The sequence below is a fragment of the Catharus ustulatus genome, chromosome 28 (genome assembly GCF_009819885.2).
Source record: "Catharus ustulatus isolate bCatUst1 chromosome 28, bCatUst1.pri.v2, whole genome shotgun sequence".
In the NCBI taxonomy this organism is placed as follows: domain Eukaryota; kingdom Metazoa; phylum Chordata; class Aves; order Passeriformes; family Turdidae; genus Catharus; species Catharus ustulatus.
In genome coordinates this window covers 4,038,537-4,060,779 of record NC_046248.1, presented here as the reverse complement: position 1 = coordinate 4,060,779, position 22,243 = coordinate 4,038,537, and the positions used below count along the sequence as shown (strand labels likewise).

At 53.5% G+C, this 22,243-nt stretch overlaps 1 protein-coding gene across 2 annotated transcripts in view; it reads left to right on the top strand.

The window, feature by feature from the left end:
• The window catches only part of SORL1 (sortilin related receptor 1), a 45,744-nt gene that overhangs the window by 10,745 nt on the left and 12,756 nt on the right, over window positions 1-22,243 (top strand). Inside the window, exons 6-33 of one of the 2 annotated variants that reach the window (XM_033081601.2) lie at window positions 27-207; window positions 1,991-2,092; window positions 2,793-2,962; window positions 3,114-3,306; window positions 3,488-3,605; window positions 4,082-4,155; window positions 5,731-5,819; window positions 5,914-6,092; window positions 6,892-7,078; window positions 8,033-8,161; window positions 8,388-8,473; window positions 10,012-10,184; window positions 10,343-10,474; window positions 10,591-10,682; window positions 11,306-11,552; window positions 11,916-12,054; window positions 13,254-13,427; window positions 13,557-13,670; window positions 14,641-14,763; window positions 15,109-15,228; window positions 17,337-17,459; window positions 17,664-17,771; window positions 18,468-18,599; window positions 18,824-18,955; window positions 19,555-19,689; window positions 19,954-20,109; window positions 20,458-20,607; window positions 20,913-21,041. In XM_033081601.2, the coding sequence (XP_032937492.1) occupies window positions 27-207; window positions 1,991-2,092; window positions 2,793-2,962; window positions 3,114-3,306; window positions 3,488-3,605; window positions 4,082-4,155; window positions 5,731-5,819; window positions 5,914-6,092; window positions 6,892-7,078; window positions 8,033-8,161; window positions 8,388-8,473; window positions 10,012-10,184; window positions 10,343-10,474; window positions 10,591-10,682; window positions 11,306-11,552; window positions 11,916-12,054; window positions 13,254-13,427; window positions 13,557-13,670; window positions 14,641-14,763; window positions 15,109-15,228; window positions 17,337-17,459; window positions 17,664-17,771; window positions 18,468-18,599; window positions 18,824-18,955; window positions 19,555-19,689; window positions 19,954-20,109; window positions 20,458-20,607; window positions 20,913-21,041 (3,887 nt within the window). Of the gene's footprint in view, window positions 1-26; window positions 208-1,990; window positions 2,093-2,792; window positions 2,963-3,113; window positions 3,307-3,487; window positions 3,606-4,081; window positions 4,156-5,730; window positions 5,820-5,913; window positions 6,093-6,891; window positions 7,079-8,032; window positions 8,162-8,387; window positions 8,474-10,011; window positions 10,185-10,342; window positions 10,475-10,590; window positions 10,683-11,305; window positions 11,553-11,915; window positions 12,055-13,253; window positions 13,428-13,556; window positions 13,671-14,640; window positions 14,764-15,108; window positions 15,229-17,333; window positions 17,460-17,663; window positions 17,772-18,467; window positions 18,600-18,823; window positions 18,956-19,554; window positions 19,690-19,953; window positions 20,110-20,457; window positions 20,608-20,912; window positions 21,042-22,243 lie in introns of both variants that reach the window. The other variant, XM_033081602.2, reaches the window with a different exon arrangement.

The window sequence follows — 22,243 nt, the reverse complement described above, 5'->3', positions numbered from 1 at the left end:
CCACCAGCCCTGCTCTGTCCTCCCAGGGGGGTTGAGCCCTACGACAAGCCCACCACGGTGTACATCGAGCGGCACGAGCCCTCGGGGGCCTCCACCGTCATCCGCAGCACTGACTTCTTCCAGAGCCGGGAAAACAAGGAGATCATCCTGGAAGATGTGGAAGATTTCCAGCTCAGGGACAAATACATGTTTGCAACCAAGTCTGTGGTGAGTGGCAGCGAGGATTCGCTGCTGAGGGTTGATGTGGGCACGAGCATCTGCCAGGGGTGGTGCCACTCTCTGCTTCACCTCTCAGATGATGTTTCCATACCCCAGGCTGGGCAGAAGTAGGTCAGCCTACAGAGGGCTGGGACCTGGGAAAAACCACAGGATGGCTGGGAAGGACATGGGGTGGGGGTGGCAGGGGAAGGGGGATGTGGCTCAGCAGCTTGGTGGTTAAAGGAGGCCGCTTGTCTGAGCAGATTACCATCAAACGTGGACCAGGTCCAAGCAGCCTAATGTGCTCCAGCCTGGAAAGAAAGCTGCATTTTCAGTCTGCTTTGCTAAGAAAAGAGGATGTGGGTGAGCAGGAGTGATCTTGTGGTCCCTCTGCAGCTGGAGCCTCTCTGTGGTTTTCACAGTTCTTGGCCAAATTCGTACAAACCTGAAAGAAAGCAAGAAAGTGTCTGTGCTTCCTCTGAGGGCCAGGTCTTTCTAGATCAGAAACAGCACCAGAGGGATAAAGTCCTGATCCTTCTAGAATTTCAGGAGCAGAAGAAAAGAAAGCATCTGCCACCTGCAGCTGCCATCAGGTGTTTTAAGAAGGAACCCTTTTTTTGAGTGTTTTAACCCTAAAAGGGTTAAAAAGGAACCCCTTTTTTAGGGGTGACTGCTGGCAGAGCCAGGGAGGGTTTCCCAGGCAGTAAGTGATGGCTGTGTCACCTCCAGCCCCCTGAGCAGGCACAGCAGTGTGTGACAGAGGCAGGGAACATTTGCAGAGCAATTTCAGCTTCTCAGGAGTCTCCCTTGCAGGTAGCACAGCCTGTAACTCCCAGGGCCCGGCCCCTTGGCGCTGTGCCTGCTCTGTGGTTTGCAGGAGATTTTATCCAGGGCTCGGTGCTGGTGTAGGGTGAAGCACTGGGGTGGTTTGTGTCTGTGCAGAGCAGCCACTGAGCTCAGGGACAGCATCCTGAAAGCATGAGGAGGGTTTGGGCTCCTTTTGGGGGTGCTTTGGAGCTTTTTTGTGCTTCTGGAGCGCTCAGGGGCCGCCAGGCAGCACGCTCTGCTTCCTGCTGCAGCTGTGATGACTGAACATCAATAAAATCACCCGTGTTCCACAGCATGGCAAGCACTGCTGGGAAACACTGAGACAGGGGGAGGCTGCCTGCAAACCCCTCACTTGGGAATCACAATGCACTTGCCTCCAAGGCTGGCCACAGCAGGGGCTGAGGAAAGGACAGGCTGGGTGGCAGCAGCGCCCAGGGCTCTGACTTCTGCTCCGTTCCGTGGGAGGAGCGGTTGCTTAGTGATACAGAGCCTGGGAAAAAAAAGGGAAAAAAAAAAAAAAAAGAGACAACAAAAAACCAGGCCGCTTATTTTTGGAGCCTAGATCTGGGTTTAGGTCCTCACCATTGGCATACTGTATGAAATATGAAGTAGGTTGCCCCCAGGTTTTTTACTTTCTCAGCTTCACGCCGGCGCCTTTTCGTTTTGTGCAAATCGGTAAAAATAGGAAGGAAGGACAGTGTGCTCTGAGGAAAAAGGAGGAGTTAAACCCAGCCTCTTTATCCCCACCTGGCTGACCAGGAGGGACAGTTTATCTCCTTGTTGAGCCCTGCCTGTGGCAATTTAAACCCTGAGTGGGGATCACTCCCAGCATTGGGCAGCTGCCTCGCTTTGCCCTTGTGAAGGGAGGGGGAAGTCCCAGGCACTGGGTGATCCCAGTGGAGATGAGAGAGGGTGATTTTGGGATTTTAGAGCCCCTCCTAACGTGCCCCTGTGCTCTGCACAGCGTTTGCTTGGCAGCTCACAGCCCTCCTCGGTCCAGCTCTGGGTCTCCTTCAACCGCAAGCCCATGCGGGTGGCTCAGTTCGTTACCAAGCATCCAATTAAGGTGAGTGGTGCTTCCCGAGCAGCTCCTGGCTCCCTGCCTTGCCAAGGACACCCTGTGGTGTCAGCAGCAGCTCCAGATGCTGCAGGAGTGGGAAGGGACCTCGCATGACCCTGCTGGGGGGGTGGCAGAGCAAAGGCTCATGTTGGGATGATCTTGTGGTTTACATGGTGGACAGTCACTGGGGATGGGGATGGCAGCAAAGCCCAGATACCAGAGAGGGGCTGATCCCACTGCTCTGACTCTGCTTCTGGGGACTTTATCTCTTCCCATGGCATGGGGTGCACTGGCATGATCTGGAGCATCCAATTCTTGCAGGCTGGGGAAGCCCAGGGCACCACCAGGGCTTGCAGAGAGTTCCTGATCCTTGAACCAGACATGCCATGGTGTCCCCAGGCTGGTGGGGATGAAGAAGGGCATGAGGTGCCAGTTCTTGGTGCTTGGCAGAGCAGTGGGGTGCACTTCCAGCCTCGGGGGGCTCCAGAGATCCAGCACACATGGGGCTTGGCAACCAATGCTGCTTCCAGGGGGCTGTGCAGGACAGGAATCACTGTGGGGGGAACACAACAGGAAAAGCAAAGTGAAGATTTCCCACCTGCTGAGTGGAAAAAATACAAAAAGGTGGAAGCAAGCTAAGAGGGAATCCAAAGCCTGTGTATAAACCATGCACACACACATGGAGCCTGTTCTTGGTGTCCCAAAGGAATATTACATTGCTGACGCCTCGGAGGACCAGGTGTTTGTGTGTGTCAGCCACGACAACAACCGCACCAACCTCTACATCTCGGAGGCAGAGGGCCTGAAGTTCTCCCTGTCTCTAGAAAATGTGCTCTACTACAGCCCAGGGGGAGCTGGCAGCGACACCTTGGTCAGGTAAGACAGGACCGACCCGATGGAGAATGAGAACGACCAAAACCCGTGATTTTTGGCTGTGCTGCATCAATGCATTCCCTTTGCCTGACAACCCCCCCACATCCCCAGGCTTAGGGGGAAGGCTTCCATTTCCATTTCCCTGACCCCACAGGTACTTTGCCAACGAGCCCTTCGCTGATTTCCACCGCGTGGAAGGCGTGCGGGGCGTCTACATCGCCACGCTGATCAACGGCTCCTTCAGCGAGGAGAACATGCGCTCCGTCATCACCTTCGACAAGGGCGGCACCTGGGAGCTGCTCCAGCCCCCAGCCCAGACCCACTACGGGGAGCACATCGACTGCCAGGTACCACAGGGGGGTGGGGGACAGAGAAAACCCCCCCAGGTGTCAGCCACAGGCTTGGCAATCTCAGATCTTTTCACAATGCCACCACGGAGTCTCTCCTTGCCTTCCCAAGCAGAAAGGGATCTTGCCTTGCCTAGGTAGGGTGAGGGGTGGATGTTGATCCTCTGTTCTGCTCTCCCAGTTGTCCCAGGGTTGCTCTCTCCACCTGGCCCAGCGCCTGAGCCAGCTGCTGAATTTCCAGCTGCGCAGGATGCCCATTCTCTCCAAGGAGTCGGCTCCAGGACTGATCATTGCCACTGGTACCGCTTTTCCCTTGGCTTGGGGGGTGTTGTTGTCAGGCAGTATTTAGTTTGTACAAGCAGGTAATAAAATGCAATTAAATGGAGCATTTTGCTGTACTTTCTCTGCTGCAGTCCCCGTACAGTAATTACAGAATGAGCATTTCACTGCAGCTCAGAGATGTGAGAAACCTGCTCTGTTCTCATCCTCTTTCCTCGTCAAGGGCTTCTTGAAGATTCAGAAATTCCTGTTTGTCTCGCTCTGTTACTGAAGAACGCACACATTTTGTTTAATCATGTTTGTAGCCATGGGTTTTTCCCCCATCTGCTTTTGAAACTTGTAATAGTCCTTGAGATATTTGCTTTTGAAGGGATTAATTTATAGTGTGAAAAATCATCTCCTCAATCACAGATAAAAATAGTTTGGAGGTGTCTGGCTTCCTTTTAAGCAATCACTTTGCATTCCTCAAGAAGGATGATTTCTCCCATTCTCCCAGGCTCTGTTGGCAAGAACATGGCAAGGAAAACCAATGTTTATATCTCGAGCAGTGCTGGAGCAAGGTGGAGAGAGGTAAGGCTGCTCTTACACCTGCCAAATCAGCCAGCATGGTGGGGGAACAGAAAGAATTTTGGCAGCTATATTGATGAGTTACATTAAAGGTGATTTCATGTGAATCCAAGAGCTGGAAGACACTCAATTCCTAAAATGAGGGAAAAAGGTTTTTAGATGAAGAACCAGAATGTGGGTTGGTTGGAAATGAATCTCTGCTGTAAGAGGTGGATTCAGACACAGGAGAGCTCCCTCCTCTATTTGTCCTTTACACCTGAAGGACTTTTCCTCAGCACAGGTCATTTGATGTCTTTTGGACAGGACTGACAGCCAGGATTTTGTGTGAGAGTGTTCAGAGAGGCTCTGGCTTCTTCCAGAAAAATGGGATGCTGCCCTGGGTTTATGGGGAGTTTGCTGCTGTTTACTGAGTGCATGTTCTGGTCTGTGGCAGTGTTTGTGGTCTGCCTGTGCACTCTGCAGCCAGTGTAATGTGGTATTCCAACATCTGCAAGCTATTTAATCCTGGGAACTGAGCAGCCTCCTTCTCCCCCTGCGGTCGGGGTGAGGTCTGGGCAGCTGCACTGGTGCTGGGGACTTGCCACAGGTCTGGCTGATGCCAGAGGTGGTTCAGAGGCTGCTCCTGGCTCCAAAACCCATCTGGAGAGCAGCTGTGGGGACCCTGCAGCCGGGCAGGAGCTGACAGATGGGGCAGGGTATCCAAAACCAGAGCCTTTCAGGTGCCAAGCTGCACAGGTTTGCCCTGGAGTGCAGTTAAAACATTCTGAGGAAGTGTTCAGCACCAAGCTCCTGACTGATCTTTGTTTCATGAGCAGTGGTGCAGAATGACCCAGCAGTGGAGCTGAACAGCACCACAACTCCAGCAGCAGGCTGGGAGGCTCACTGCTCTGCACATCACTGGGCTGATCTCACAGCCCAGAGGAGAGAGGAACAATGCTTTCAGTGCCCTGAGAATGTCCCCCAGTGTGACAGCACGCCCTGTGAGCAGGGGCTGGCATGGACATGCTCCCTCTTTTCATGCTCTGGGCTCCCTGGATGGGAAAGCAAAGCTGATTGTGTGCTGGAGGTGTAGGTGAGCGTGAAATCTGAGCTTCTTGACATGGGATGGATGAATGAATTATCTCCAGGGCTTGCTTCTGCATGCCATGGCCCCACATCTCTCTGAACATTCACAAGACCTTCCACAGCCTGAGAATCAACTTCTCTGCAGTCCTGGGGAGGCCACGAGTCACTGCTGGGTGTCAGGAAAGCCTCACAGAGGTGACAGATGAGAGGAGGAGTGATGGACTCTGGTTTTGTGTCATGGCACTTCTTCCAGTGATTCTTTCCATGCACAGAGCACAGGAGGAGCAGAGACCAGGGCTCAGGGCAGCTTTTACACACATCTCTTAGGGGAAATGGGCTGGCTGTTCTCATCTGCAGAGGGTGTCCCATAAATGCTTGAACCTCTGGTGCCTCCAGATACTTGATTAGGCCAAGGCTGAAGCATTAGCTTGGGTCAGGCAGAGTTTCTCACACAGCCACTCTCCCTTCATTCAGCACAGCTCTGATCACCTCTCAGCACTGTCTCTCTTCCAGGCACTGTCTGGACCCCACTACTACACCTGGGGTGACCACGGTGGGATTCTGGTGGCCATCGCCCAGGGCACCGAGACCGACCAGCTCAAGTGAGTGTCAGGGCACAGGGACTGCCTGGTGCTCGGGCTGGGGATGGCAGAGGGTGCCCCTGGCATCTCTCCCAGTCTCCTTTTTTTGGTGCAGGTACAGCACAAACGAAGGGGAAACCTGGAAAGTCTTCACGTTCTCGGAGAAGCCGGTGTTTGTGTACGGGCTCCTGACCGAGCCCGGCGAGAAGAGCACCATCTTCACCATCTTTGGCTCCTACAAGGAGAATGGCCACAGCTGGCTGATCCTGCAGATCAACACCACTGACGTGCTGGGTAAGGGGACAGGGGGCAGAGCCACCTCTGGGGGTGCAGGTAGGAGAGAGGGCTTCTCCTCACGCCCTGTCCCAAGTGTCTCATGTCCTGCTGAAGGCACTCGTGTGCCCTGTGCTCTCCCTGTATTCATTCCCTCCTCACTGAGGAATTCGTTGAAAAGGGAAAAAAAATCCTTCTGAAGGCTTGTGCCTATGAATGTTTTATAACCCATTTCAGCTTTGATTGCGAGGCAGCATTTTAATCAAAGCGCAGTTAAACCCAGCAGAGGAATTTGCTTGACTAAAATTTATCACTGATTCCCTCGACATTTTGTTGGGAATGGATCTGTTTGGTAACCAGAACGACTTCATTCAGATTCCCTGTCACTGCCACGGAGCTGCCTGTTCCCTCCTGTCACTGCATGCTCCCAGCTGGAATTCTGCTTGCCTTGCCTTTCCCTGTGGGGGAAGTTTTGCACCAGGGGAGGGTGGAGAGAGGAGGGAATCACAGAATGAACTAGACTGGAAAAGACCCATCCTTATCAACCAAACCATGGCACTGAGAGCCACATCCAGTCTTGTTTTAAACACCTCCAGGGATGGTGACTCCACCACCTCACCACCCCAATCACTCTTTCAGTGAAGAATTTTTTTCCTGATGTCCAACCTAAACTTCCCGTGGCACAGCTTAAGGCTGTGTCCTTTCCTCCTTCTGGGAGAAGAGACATTGCTGTGGTGTGGGGCTGGATGCCAGCATCTCTCTGTCTTTAAAGCTGTGAAAGCTGCACCTTTCTGCCCCCCAACCTTGCTTCTCCTCTCAGGGGTGCCTTGCACAGAGAACGACTACAAGCTGTGGTCGCCCTCGGACGAGCGAGGCAATGAGTGCTTGCTGGGCCATAAAACTGTTTTCAAAAGGAGGACTCCTCATGCAACCTGCTTCAATGGGGAAGATTTTGACAGGCCTGTCATGGTCTCCAACTGCTCTTGTACGAGGGAGGACTTTGAATGGTAAAATACCAATTAATTTCTTCTAGTCTGGGTTGTAAATCCAAGATAAGTGTCTGTGACCAATCGCTCCGAGTGAGCAAACATCCAATTTATGTAGCTAGGAGTGTCACTGCTTCATTTTATAGCAGAGAGGAAGCTAAACAGACTGAAAACATCCTTTCATTAATATCAGGGCATGAGACTTAATTAATTGTCTTTAGAGCCTTTTGGGAGGCTCTGAAAGGTTCCACGGAAGAAGGAAGTGTTGTTAATCCATCACCTTCCAAATGATAATGGATAATTTCCCATCACAGACAGAGATCCACTAAAATTCTTTGTGGTTCTATAGCCACAGGGGTGCAGCTGGCCCTGCTATTGCCCTTTGACTGCAATTCCCACAATCCTGACACTGCACAGCTTTCAGGGTCAGGAAACACCAAGGTTTGGGGTTGAAATGGAGCTGCTTTTCAGGGACTGGGCTTTCAGTGGAGCTCACACCAGACTGCCCCTGTCTGATGCTGTGACCAAGTCTGGCTCACCACGAGCAGACTGAGAGCAGGGCTGGTGGGATCCTGCCTCAGAATTCAGCCCTGGGCTCCCTACAGAATCACACTCTCTCCCAGAGTGTTTTCCAAAGAACAGCCACACTCTAACTCCCATTTTACCAGCAGCACCAGCCAAGAGGCAGAGCAGTGACCTGAGCCAGCAGAGCAGCAGGGCTGGGGCGTGCAGCCAGCTTTGCAGAGCTCATTGCCCTGCTCTGCCTCGCTGCCTCACCTTCCCCAGCCTGCCCAGCCACTGGCACAGCTGATCTGCAAAGCGTTCTTGAAAGATCCTGTCTGTGCAGCTAAATACTGATAATAAATGAATGGTCACTTTGGCTTCTTAGAAATGCTATGCAAAAAACTCATGGTATAGCATGGCTGCATTTTTTGCTTTTCCCTGTCCCTCTCCACATCTTTCTTCTCCTTGCAGTGATTTTGGCTTCAAGCTGAGTGATGACTTATCCTTAGAAGTTTGTGTTCCTGACCCTGAGTTTGCTGGGAAACCTTATGACCCACCAGTCCCTTGCCCTGTTGGCTCAACCTACAAGAAGACTCGAGGGTATGTGCTGTGCTTGGGAGGGCAGCCTGATATTCCAAGTGCTGGAATTTATCTTACTGGTGATTAAAAAAACCCCAAACAACCACAAAACCCACAAGAGTGGCAGCAAACAAACGGCACGTTAGGACATACATGGCAATTAAACCCCACAGCTTGTTCTGGCTGCACAGGGTGGTTTGCTCACAGTTTTTCCATGGAATAAACTGCCTGGCTCTGTGTGTTGCAGCTACAGAAAGATCTCTGGGGACACTTGCACGGGTGGAGACATCGAGTCGCGGCTCGAGGGGGAGCTGGTGCCGTGCCCGCTGGCGGGTGAGTGTGTGCAGGATCTGCTCTGGGCACAAGGGCTCCATTCATAAAACCTTTGGCTGGTGCCTGAGGGACCAGGCACAGAGTCCCACAGGGCTCTCAGACAAAACCTGTGACACAGGAGCCTGGGTGGGTTACAAATCGCCCTCTCCTGTGCTGTGGCCTGAGCTTCTCAGGGTCCAGCTCAGGAGCAGTGTCTGCCCACAGTGCAGAACCTTCTGAAGCCCTCAGGGGCAGGCTGCAGGCAGGAATCCCTTCATCCTGGTCACATCCTTGCTGCAGCTGGCTCAAACCCAACCAGAAAGACAGGAATTAGATCAAAGGATCATTAGATCCCCATCCCTGGGAAGGTCCCACAGTGTGCATCTGAATGATGGTACTTTGGGGCCAGACCTTCATCCCTCACACCTCTGCCTGCCAGAATCACCCCCCAATCCTTATTTTCTCCCCTGGAACATACAAGGCACTGTAGCAGTCCCGTGCCCCTGTGCTGCCAGAGTTATTTGCATTCTGCTCATTACAGCTCTAATTTAATCTGCCGTCACGAGCTGCGTGATCAGCATTGCTGCCGTGCTGCAGCTCCAGAGCCTCAGGCAGGGCAGGGGCTCGTGGAAAAGCTGGGGAGCTGAGCAGAGCATCCAAACCCACCAGCAGCAGCTTCCCCTGCCCCGCTCTAAAATTTTTCAGCGCGCCAAAGATATCCCAGGTGCGGAACAGCGCGGGGAAGCATCCCCTGTGCTGGGACTCCTGCCAGCGCTGCACTCAGCTTTACTCCTGACACGTTATTCACCCCTCTGAGCCCTCTTGAGCTATTTGGAGAGCTGTGTTGGGCATGCTGAGAAGGGCCCTGCTGATTGCAAAATAAACCTGCGGTCCCCAGCGGGCCGGCCTTTGAAGTGCCGTGTTCCCAGAGTGTTTGCGGATGTCTCCGGATCCGCGCTGGCTCGCTCCATGGAAACACTTTCATGTACAGTATCTGTTTCATATCTCCGTATAATCTCATTAGGGATGCACAGCCAGAGTTACTTACTGACATTAGCTCTACTCATTAATAGCATTATTGGACTTGACCAGTGGTGGGGTAATGCCCAGGAGACTTTGTCCTGGACCAGGATCCCATTACCTGGATTCGGGAACAAAACCCACTCTGGGATATTTCCTGCAGGGCTGGTGTCCCTGAGGACTTGCAGAGTTGCATCACTCCCACTCTTTTTAATGGTTTTTTTTTGTTTGTTTTTTGAGGAAAAGGAGATCAGTATTTTGTTTCCCATTGGCAGCACTAATGTGGAAAGAAAGGGGCCAGGGCAGGTTCTGCAGCCTTCACCTCCTTCTCCTCCTCCTGCTGGACCAGACAATGCCCACAGTGTGTGCCCAGCCCCATGAGAGCTATTACCACATTCCCATTAACCTAATCCCACTGAGACAAAGGCTCTTTGCCTCCCCGAGCTGCTAAAACCAGGGGTGAAAAACACCTCAGATTTTCTTCTTTTTGCCCCTGGAATAGCCCAAAACAGCCACTAAATCAGGCACTGTTGTTGCAGAGGAGAACGAGTTCATTCTCTACGCCACCCGCTACTCCATCCACCGATACGACCTGGCCTCGGGGGTCAGCGAGGAGCTGCCCCTGGCCGGGCTCAGGGGGGCTGTGGCCCTGGATTTTGACTACGAGCACAACTGCCTCTACTGGGCTGATGTCACTCTGGACATCATCCAGGTGAGCATCACCTCCTTGCCACCCGGGTGTTGCATCCACACCCTGAAAAGCAAATGTTTGTCCTGCTGCTCCTCCCCTCCGAGCTGTCTGCCACCTGACCTTCAGGCTGAGGCAGTTCCTTGTCTTTTATTCTGATTATTTTTATTTTTTTTTCCCAGCGTCTCTGTCTCAACGGCAGCTCTGGGCAGGAAATAATCATAAGCACTGGGCTGGAAACAGTGGAAGCTTTGGCTTTTGAACCTCTCAGCCAGCTGCTCTACTGGGTCAACGCTGGGATTCCCAAAATCGAGGTACAGCTCTGCCCAGCCATGGCAGTGCATATTTCATTAAGGAGCAATAATTGCCTGTCACAGATTTTGTATTTTGTTGGTAGCAAACACTGTCCTGGGTTTGGTTTTGGGTCTAGGTTGCCAATCCAGATGGAGACCTGAGACTCACCGTCCTCAACTCCTCCATACTGGAGCGACCCAGAGCCCTGGCTCTGGTGCCCCGAGATGGGTAAGGAAGAAAACATCACAGGTATTTCTCTGCTATTCCCAAGGGAAATTGCTGCCCCTTCACCACTTCCTCCTCAGGGAGGACAGCTTGGTGAGGTGAAACTGGGGACAGGCACAGCCCAGCCCTGCCCTGTGGAGCCCACTGCCAGCACTGCGTCCCCAACTAAGGCACCAGCTCCTCAGAGCACAGATCACCAACTGTTTATTCCTCCCTACCCATACATATCCATGAGTAAATAACTTTTCCTGCCTGTAGAACTGGTCTGGTCAGTGGGGAAAGCTGCAGTGATGCATGAGGAACTGAGCTGTGCTCGAATTCAAGAGCCAAATGCGAGTTCCATCTTTCTGGGGTTTGGCCTTGGCTGCAAATGTAGATCTGACAAACCAAAGCAGTTCATGGCAAGGTAACCTGCAGCTGCACTCCCAGCACAGAGCTTGCAGCTCAAAAGCCTCTGAGCTGCTCATAAATCTGCTGGTGGTGTTCATTAGAATTGCAGAGCTCCCTGTTCAAAGGCGTGTAGTGCAGAGAGATGTAAAGCATTCCAAGCTCTGCCTCTCCTAACCTGGTTCCTTTTGTTGAGCTGCTCTGTGAGGATTTGGAGTAACCTCTCTGCCTGCTGCCAGGTTGATGTTCTGGACAGACTGGGGGGACTCCAGGGCTGGCATCTACAGAAGTGACATGGACGGGTCGCTGGCCGGCTGCATCGTCTCGGAGGGCGTGCGGTGGCCGAACGGCATTTCTGTGGATGACCACTGGATCTACTGGACTGAGGCCTACATGGACAGGATTGAGAGGGTGGATTTCAATGGCATGCAGAGATCTGTGATCCTGGACAGCCTGCCTCACCCCTATGCCATTGCTGTGTTTAAGGTTTGTTTTCTGTGTTGTTTTTCCCGTTGGTGCTGGAGGAGCACTCTGAATTTGAAGGATAGGGATGTCATTTGGAGCAGGTACAGCACTTGCTCTCTTTCTGCTTCTGGCACATCCCCACTAATCCCTGAAACGAGCAGGGAAGTGCAGTCAAATCCAGGACCAACATTCCCAAGGCAATGTTTGCATCAGCAGATCACTCTGTCACTCTCATTCCTCCTCAAATCCCCCGTGGGGTGGGGACACTTTTGATTCTCCATTTTCCCCCACATCCAGCATTTAGGGTGATGAGTGCAGGCAGCACTGATGAGCACAGCCCTGGTGGTGCCTCTCCTCACACTAAGAGCCAAGCCTGTGTTTCAGAATGAAATCTACTGGAATGACTGGTCACAGCTGAGTATTTTCAGAGCATCCAAAAACAGCGGCTCCAGGATGGAGATCTTGGTCGGCCGACTGAATGGGATCATGGATATGAAAATCTTTTACAAAGGAAAGACAACAGGTAAGATGCAGATGATCCTCCCTGGGATTTAGAGATGTGTTCATCCCCCCTTTCCACAGGTTCCCAGCCCACTGGGCCATCCTGGCTTGCATTTGCTGAGTGTGTCCCCATTCCTGCAGGGCTTGAGGCTCTCACAGAGACAAGGAATGAGTTTCATGAGTGCTGTATTCTGCTTTTTGGCTGCCAGGAGAGATGCTCCACAGGGAGAGAGCTCCTAGGGCACTCAGCTGTGGTGGCACCTCATGGTTTATGTCACAGATCCTGGCTTTTCCATCAAAGTGTTCCATAGACCAAAAAATTCCCAGGATTTCAGGGCTGCACCAACTTTGTCCTCCTTTAATCTTCTGTCTGCATTGTGACAAGGCAGTGCTGACCCCTGTGTGCTGTTTATCCATTTCCAGAGGGGTGCCAGAGCACTGAAGGGCTCTGCAGTCTCTGCAGGAGACTGGAGGGGCAAGGGGCACTCTGGGGGTGTAACACACATCCTCTGGTAGACCTCCAAAGCCGTTTGGATGAGATGTGTCCATTGAAGTCCCCCAAACTCCCTGGAGCAGATGGCTCTGGGCATTCCTAGGGGTGAGCTCAGCACTGAGCCCTGCAGAGCTGGCTCCTAATGGGGTCTGAACCCAAAGCAGGTGACACTGGGACCCCCATGCCAGTGACACTGAGCAGATGACATTGATATAACTGTGCCTCTGTCCTGGGCTGGCAGGTGACACTGGGACTCCCATGCTCTGTCCTGAGCTGGCAGGTGACACTGGGATATCAGTACCTGTGTCCTGAGCTGGCAGGTGATACTGGGATATCAGTACCTGTGTCCTGAGCTGGCAGGTGACACTGGGACTCCTGTGCCTCTGTCCTGGGGTAGCAGGTGACACTGGGACTCCCATGCCAGTGACACTGAGCAGGTGACATTGGGACTCCTGTACCTGTCCTGGGCTGGCAGGTGACACTGTGACTCCTGTGCCTCTGTCCTGGGCTGGCAGGTGACACTGGGACTCCTGTGCCTGTCCTGGGATGGCACATGACACTGGGACTCCTGTGACTGTCCTGGGATGGCAGGTGACACTGGGACTCCCATGCTCTGTCCTGGGCTGGCAGGTGACACTGGGACTCCTGTGCCTGTCCTGGGCTGGCAGGTGACACTGTGACTCCTGTGCCCTGCCCTGACACTGTCCCTTCCTCCTGCCCTGCTCCAGGGCACAACGCCTGCATCTCCAAGCCCTGCAGCCTGCTCTGCCTGCCCAGGTCCAACAACGGCCGCAGCTGCAAGTGCCCCGAGGGGGTGTCCAGCACGGTGCTGCCCAGTGGGGAGCTCAGGTGTGACTGTCCCCACGGCTACACCATGAAGAACAACACCTGCATCAAGGAAGGTAAAGTCCTGCCTGGCTCATGCCCTCAGGGGAGCTCGGTGTGACCTGTCCCCTGTCAGGGAGGAGGGTGGCCCGTTTCTGCAAGCACAGCCTCATGCCAACTTCTTTCTCTTGTCCCTCCTGCCCCAGAGAACACGTGCCTGCCCAACCAGTACAGGTGCTCCAATGGGAACTGCATCAACAGCATCTGGCAGTGTGACAACGACAATGACTGCGGGGACATGAGTGACGAGAAGAACTGCCGTGAGTGTCCTGCCCTGGTGGCCAGCCTGGCCAGGGCCAGGTGTCTGCTCTGGGGGCATCTCAGCCAGGTGTCTGCTCTGGGGACATCTCAGCTGAGCTGCTGGCCCACTCTCCTTTCTGTCAGGGAGAGCAAGAGGCTCTCTGAGCTCCCCTGATAAACTCCCAGAGCAAACTCGATGGGTTTTGTCCCAATCCCCTTGACCTGAGGAGGTGTCAGTGTCTCACATTTAGTGATGCCAACTGTCTCTTGCACTAATTGTCTTCTGAAGCTAATTGAGGGCACAGCCAATGAGGAAAAGAGAGCAGATAGTGCTGACATGGACCTCTTGTTGAGATAATAAATCAAGTTCACACATTGAAGTTGGAGGTCACCTTTTGAGCAAAGTTAGGAACAGCCAATGTGTGCAGGAGGGGCAGATGTTCCACAGCTTTGCACAGCCTGAAGGGTTTGGATTAGTGCACTGTGGAAAAAGGATGGGGTTTGAGGTTATGCAGGACCAGGAGAGAGGCTGTTTATGCCCATTTTGTACCAATAAAGAACTTATTTCCCTGGCAGAGTTGAGGTGCCAGTCAGCAGAGCCCAAGTTTGAGTTCAGGTGTGGGAAAGGCTCTGTGGGTGCCCATTCCTTGGAGAGATTGGCCAGCAACACTCAGCTTTTCCCTGCTTTGGCTGCCTTGTGTCATCCCAGCACCTGAGGTTTCAATCCCCTTTGTGGGGAGCAGGCAGCTCTGCAGCCTTGGCTTCTTGCTCCCTGGCTTGGGAGTGGACATCAGGAGTTTCAGTGCTGGTCCCCAGACAGAAATCTGCCCCCTGTGTGCTCTGCTTCACATGGAGCACCTAAAAATGGCATTAAAATACAAGAGCAGGAGTTCAGGTTGGACTGGCAGGATTCTGTCCCTGCACTCAGTACACACCCTCAGGCAGCACAAACCATTTCCTAACCATCACCTCCTCCTCCTCCTCCATCAGCAACCACCGTGTGCGACACCGAGACCCAGTTCCGCTGCCAGGGCTCGGGGACCTGCATCCCTCTGTCCTACAAGTGTGACCTGGAGGACGACTGTGGGGACAACAGCGATGAAAGTCACTGTGGTGAGTGCCCACACTCAGATCTGCTCCCCTGGGCAGCTGCTCTCCAGCAGCTCAGAGCTGCTCCTCGTCTGGATGCTGCTTAGAGGTGATGCAGGGAAAGATTCCCCTTTATCCAGGCTGTCTTCTCATTTACTGGGGACTGGGAATGGGGGGCAGGACCAGCATTTGCAGGGTATTTGGGAATTAGGGACTGGGCCATCCTGGGAAATGAGGGACAGGAGAAGAGATGAGGCCATGTGCTGGTTCTTCCCCTCTCTGTGTATCCAGCTGGGAGATTTCTGTGCCATTATTGTCCAGCTTTCCTGCTCTGCTCCTTGGCTATTCCCAGTGTTGTTCTGTTTGCAGAGGCTCACCAGTGCAGGAATGATGAGTTCAGCTGCAGCTCAGGGATGTGCATCCGTCTGTCCTGGATGTGTGATGGGGATAACGACTGCAGGGACTGGTCTGATGAAGCCAACTGCACTGGTGAGTGCTCAGGTGTTGATCCAGAACCTCCTGCTGCTCCTGCTTTTTAATCCCAGCCTGGGAGACATCAGCCAGTGTCTTGTGCCTCAGTTTCCTTGCTTGTTAGAGCACTTTAGGGTGATGTGATGCTCCAAATCCAAGGATTTTCCCCCCCAGGCTCACTGGGAATTTGCTGGCAGCTCTGAGATGCTCACATAGTGACCCAGCTTTGCTTTTTTACCTGCAAGGTTGCACCCACAGGCAGAGCTCTGTGGGATGGGAAGTGGTTTTGTGGTTGCTGAGCAGCCAAAGGACTCTCCTGGCAGAACGAGCTCGGGTGCTGCAGGGAGGCAGCGATCAGGCCAGTGGGCACTGGCAGCATTTCACAGCTTTCACTCTGCTCCCTTGCCATTGATTTAGTGCAGAAAACAAGCATGTTCTTTGCAGTTTCTCCACAGCTAATTGATCTGAAGAAGAGGCAGGTTTAGTTTGGGAAGTTTAGTTTGGCAGTTTTGGTCCTCCTTTGGCTGCCTCATTGCTCCATGGGCTGGAAAACCTAAAGAGGGTGTCCCAAACAGAGAGTCCCACACTCTTGCTTTTCTTATAACTCACATTGACACAGCCTGGCTGGCAGAAATAACCTTGTCCCTACTTTGCAGCAAGTCCTGTGAGCCTCAGTGTGTGTTTGGAGCGGAAAGTCACAGCTCTCCACCCTCCTCAGCACCACAGTGATGTTCCTCACAGCCTCCTGAGGTTAACACCCACACAGAGCCTTTTTCTCATCAGAAAAACCATCAGATAGCAGTGCATTGGCCTTTTCCACTAGAAACAAGCAAACAGAACTATCAGCCAAGCCAAAACCCTCAGTGCTTGCACCAGAAGAGGTTCCTCAGAGTAGGCAGAGTCCATCAGTGAAAGGCAAGGTTGTATTCACCAAGCCATACCTGGGGGATTTCCAGACAAAAGCAGTGATCATGGGGAGCCTGGAGGGACCAGCACAGCCCCTGGGAATGCTGGCAGCAACTTGGCTCAGGTGCTTTGGGACAGAGAGTGGCACCAGCTGCTGTCCTGGGGCTCTGAGAGATCCCTTTCAGGCCTTGGAGCTCCTCTTTGCTCACCCCTGTGGCATTTGCTGTGCTTGGAGCACCCAGGGCTGATCCTGATCATTAGTATTCCACGAGTGTGGCTTTCTAAGAAGGTTTAATTTATATTGGTATCACTTATCTCTCATATGAGTTTCTCCAGGGAGAATTACTACAGGAGAGGAACCTACTTCAAAAAGCGCGTCGGGTTTGTAAAGCCCCAAGTTGGAATTATCTGAGAGGATCACAATTATTTGAGGAACATTCCGTCTGACTTCACCGGGCTGCAATTATTGCTCTTATCTAAAATAATTACATTTCATGCTGAATACCTAATAGATTATTACTGCCACCAGATTGCACTGTTTCGAAATATCTGTGAGTGCATGTCACTCTCTAACCTGGAGCTCAGGATCTTGCCATTTAATTAGGTTGAACACTGCTTTTCTCAGGAACTCTGAGCGCTCTCCTGCTTGAGGAGCAGGATTTGTCTCTGAAGTGACAACACAAACCAGGCTGCAACCCCGATACCCCACAGGCAGATATTTTCCTGACAGGAGCCTAAGCAAAACCCCCAGGGAGAATCTTATTTCTTGTTTGCTGTGGCAACATAGAAGAGCCTTGTTTGCCTTAATTAAGAGCTCTCTCTGACTCTGTCCTGCGCTGGTCTGGGGACTCTGCAGCTCTGCTTGATCTCAGTGACATTTCTCACCTTCTCTGGCACGATGCCACCGCTGTCACCTTTGCCCACACACCCCAAGGACTGAGATCAGAGGTTGCTGACTTTGGGGAGAGCTTTGGGAGATCTCTACCCTGCAAAAGCCATCCCTGAGGCACAGCAGGGTGGTGAGCAAGAATGGCACAGAGGGAAAGAGCATGGAGAGCTGGGACTGGTGGAATTCTCCTGCCTGGGGTTGTTCATGCTGGGATCTGCCCTGGTGGGAGATCCTGGTGCAGGGGAAGGAGCAGGGTGTGCTGCTGTGCCCCAGCTCAGCAGGAACACGGTGACACCCCAGCTCAGGTGTCTCCCTGCTCTGGTTTCAGCAGTTTATCACACCTGTGAGGCCTCCAGCTTCCAGTGCCACAACGGCCACTGCATCCCGCAGCGCTGGGCGTGCGACGGCGACGCCGACTGCCAGGACGGCTCTGATGAGGACCCTGCCACCTGTGGTAACTGTCCTGTGTGTGTGAGGGGCTCTGCCACGGGTGGGAGGGATTTCTGCACACCCACTGAGCAGCAAACTCATGGGGAGAGCCCCCACCCCTCCAAAAGCAATCACAGCGCAAAGGCAACCATGGCTTTTTTTAGCTAATTAAAACAGCTTTAACAAAACCCTGAAAAACTCACAACATCCACCCCATTCTGCATTTCAGAGAAGAAGTGCAACGGCTTCCAGTGCCCCAATGGCACCTGCATCCCAACCAGCAAACACTGTGATGGCATCAATGACTGCTCTGACGCCTCGGACGAGCAGCACTGTGGTGGGTACCGGGCTCAGGGGGAGCTGCTGGGGCTCAGCACTGAGGGCTGGCAGCATTCCTGGTGTGCCCAGGGCTGTCCCACTGGGATAAAGCCCTGGAGATAATGGCAAAGCATTCCTGGTGTGCCCAGGGCTGTCCCACTGGGATAAACCCTGGGACATAATGGCAAAGCATTCCTGGTGTGCCCAGGGCTGTCCCATGGGATAAAGCCCTGGCAGATAATGGCAAAGCATTCCTGGTGTGCCCAGGGCTGTCCCACTGGGATAAAGCCCTGGAGATAATGGCAAAGCATTCCTGGTGTGCTCAGGGCTGTCCCACTGATAAAGCCCTGGCAGAAAATGGCAAAGCCGCCGTGTGCGGTCACGAGCCCCCTGTGAAATGGGAGGGTCAGCAAAAGGCACAGACTGGGAGGACACTGCCAGGAGGACATAAGCCCTGCTGGTGCCTGTGCCTGCCATGAGGGGTTACTTGGTGAGGGCAGCCTGTGAGGGACACTGCTCAGAACATTTGTCTTGGGAACTTTCTGCAAGTCCCCAAAACCTGCCTGCTGTGCTCAGGTCTGTGCGGAGCCCATGGGTGACACTGCTGTTGGCAAGGCCAGCAGAGTGCCACCCCCTGTCCTCCTTGGGGTGACACTGCTGTTGGCAAGGTCAGCAGAGGTGTCACCCCTGTCCTCCTGCCCCCCAATCCCTGCAGAGCCCCTGTGCACCCGCTACATGGATTTTGTGTGCAAGAACCGGCAGCAGTGCTTGTTCCACTCCATGGTGTGCGACGGCATCATCCAGTGCCGGGATGGGTCGGATGAAGATGCCAGCTATGCTGGGTGCTGTAAGTGTCACACTGGGCCAAGTAAGTGTAAGTGTCACCTCTGCCAAGGGAAGGGTGGGCACAGAATGAAGCCAGAGGCGTGGGGAGAACCCAGGGACTGCCAGCTCTCCTGACAGCTCCAGCCCTATGCCTCTAGACAGCAATGCTCTGCTCAGAAGTCTGGGATTGCCCCGTGATTCCTGCTTAAACTTTCCTTGATTTTTACACCAAACCTGTCCCTGCAGCCCAGGACCCTGAGTTCCACCGCACCTGTGACCAGTTCAGCTTCCAGTGCCAGAATGGTGTGTGCATCAGCCTGGTGTGGAAGTGTGATGGGATGGACGACTGCGGTGACTACTCTGACGAAGCAAACTGTGGTGAGCAGCACCCCCAGGGCCTCCTGCCACTGCAGCTCCAGCTTCCTTTGGAATCCAGGAGCATGGAATAGTGTCTTCCTCATGTTTTCACTCATGTGTGCATGTATGTGTGAGTGCAGCACATCACAACGTGTCCTAGCTGGAAATCAGTGTCCTTTCCCTTCTACTGCAGGCAGGTAAAGTGAAGCACGCAGAAAACCTGGCACATCTTGTGCTTCACTAACTCCTCTGTGACCATATTTACTGCTCAGACTCCCAGCCCCGAGCAGACAAGCAGTTTGCAGCCAAACCCAATATTTACCACCGTTCCCTGGGTGGCTGTAGGAGCTGTACCCAGCCAGGCGAGGCAGCCGCAGCCTCATTTCGGAGTTGCAGGGATTGCTCCTCCATTTCTGCCACGCTCTGATGGATTCTGCTCTAGTTCTGACATCAGGGGTGGTGTCTGACCATGAAGAACACAGACAAAGCAGTGGTTGCTGCAGAGTGAGGGCTGGGGGTGAAGAGAAAGGAATGTGCCTGGGCTGCTCAGGGTGGTGCTGTCTGGGCCAGCCTGAGGTGCTCCCACCCTGTGGCTCACAGGGCTCTCCTCTCCTTGCCAGAAAACCCAACAGAAGCCCCGAACTGCTCCCGGTATTACCAGTTCCAGTGTGGGAACGGGCACTGCATCCCCAACCGCTGGAAGTGCGACCAGGAGAACGACTGCGGGGACTGGTCTGATGAGAAGGACTGCGAGGGTAAGGACATGGACATGGGCATGGCAGGGACTGGCACATGCTGAACAACCACTCTACCTTCCCACAGCCCCCATGGCTCCAAAAATGCCCCTTCAGTGGGCACTTCCATGCGTATTTTTCCTCTGTATTTCTGGCTATCCTGATTACAGACGCAACACAGAGAAAACACCGCGCTTGTGATGCCTCTGCCTGGCTCAGCAGGGAGCAGGCAGAGCTTGCACAGGAGCAGGGAGCTCAGGTCAGCTCTCCCTGGTGTATTTTTAGGCTCTCCAGTTCATCCCATTACCACGCTGATCCCCCCGACGTGCCTGCCCAACCATTTCCGCTGCAACAGCGGCGCCTGCATCATCAACAGCTGGGTGTGTGATGGCTACAAGGACTGCTCCGATGGCTCTGATGAAGAAGCCTGTCCCACTTCCAGTAAGTTCAGCCTTTCCCTTCTCCCAGATCACATCCTCAAGGAATTCTGGCCTTTCAGAGCCTGGCCAGGTTACAGGATAAATTAAAGTGTGGTTTAAAATGTGCTCTGGAGCTGGGGTCACCCTCCTGCCACCAGCTGGGACAGTGCTCCAGAGCAGGACATGCCCTGCAAAGCAGAGGCTTTTCCAGCCCTCTGCAGTCAGGAGAGAGGATGGCTTAGGCTTCGTCATCCCCTCCAGCTGCTGGATGGAAGGCGATTGCCATCTAGTGGAGCCGGGACCTGGGGACAGCAGCGGGTCCCTGCTGGTGGCAGTGCCAGCCTGGCCGTGCCTGTGTCTGTGTGTGCAGGACCCAATGTGACAGCCACGTCCCCAGCGCTGCCAGGGCGCTGCAGCCGCTTCGAGTTCGAGTGCCAGCAGCTGCACAAGTGCATTCCCAACTGGAAGAGGTGTGATGGAGTCAGGGACTGCCAGGACGGCACGGACGAGAGGAACTGCCGTGAGTGTGGGCAAGGGATGGGCTCCCACCTGCATCCTTCCTTGGGAAGCTCCTTGGGAGGGCAGGGAAAAATTCCTTTATAGAGAACAGAATTCCCTTACAGAAATAAATAAACCCACAATGATGAAAAGCCCAAGTGGTGCTGTTCCCATTAGAAATCCAGTTGTTGTTTTTATGGGATGAACCAGAAGGAGACAGCCCAGTGTCTGGCACAGCCTGAGCTCCATCTCTGACATGCAGCCACATTCCAGTGCTGCTGAGGGAGCTTCCCTGCCTCGAGTCCTGAGCTGTTCTGCCTTTTGCAGCTACCCAGAGCAGCCTGTCGTGCCCCAGTGGTTTCAGATGTGAGGATGGGGAGGCCTGCATCCTGCTGACAGAGCGCTGTGATGGGTACCTGGACTGCTCAGACAGCAGTGATGAGAGGAACTGCACAGGTAAGCAGCATCTCTGCCATCCCTCACTGCTGCTCCCTGGCACACAGAGCTGCTCTCCTGGATGTGTGACCTTTCCCTCCCAACATCCTTGATTTATCTGCCTCTGCTCAGTTGTCCAAGCTACCTCCTCACCCATTTATCACCAGCTGGGACAAACTTCCCAGCAGCTTCTACACTGACAATTTGTCTTCCAGCAGCCTCAGACGTAGAAAAAAAAAGAAATACCATTTTAGGATGGATAGAGTAAAGCTGTCTATTTTACACAGCCCACAGGGGAAGCAAGAGTCTCCTGCTCTGCCCTCCTTTGCAAGGTGACCCTGGGGGATGTGGCACGTGCCCTGCTGCCATCCCTGGCTGTCCCTTGGTGGCCCTGTGGGGGCAGAGGGACAGAGCCCGCCCTGGGCTGGTAACAGTGATCGATCACTGCCTCCAGCCATGAGCTTCAGCTGCTTCCCCATGAACTGCTGGGGAGGCTGGGCATCAATCAGGTTTAGTTCTTTAATTAAATATTGATTGGGAGAGGCTAGCAGGTTCAGGGCAGGGGGAAGGAGCTGCTGAGATTCACAATTCAGCTGCTACACCAAGGGAAAACCATCTCTCTTCCCCTGGAAAAACTGTCTTGCCATGCCTTCCATGGACCCACATGCCTGCTGGATTTAATTCCAGCTGTTCTGGGAAAGCAAAACAGCAGCAATTTGCCTCTGCTCTGCCTGGTTTCTGTCCAGCACCAAAGCTGAGCAGCCCAGCAGAGCCAAGGCACAGCAGTGGGATTTGCCTCCAAGACAGAGAGAGGGCAGAGCACGGATTTGGGGATTTCAGATCAGCACCTCCCATGCCCAGCTCTGCCAGGGCTGGGTTCCAGGGTGCTTTTATCCCCTGAATGCCTCTGTGAAGGTCAGGCAGTGATTCACCCACAGAGCTCAAGTCAAGGCAAGCCCCAGACTTGAATTACCAGCTTTTGCTTGGGTCCTGCTGCTGAACACAAGATGTGATAAGGGAAAGCACACACAGAGAAAGGCCCTGGGTGGTGACAGGGACAGCACAGACTGATCACACCAGGAGAAGGGTAGCACTGAGCAGTTTGCACTCACAATATCCAAAATCCCCAGTATTTCATCAACAGCCACAATTTATGTTTCCTTAGGGGAAAGGAGATGTTTCCCTGATGCAGCATGAAGAGAATTTGGGTAGAACTGAGAGCA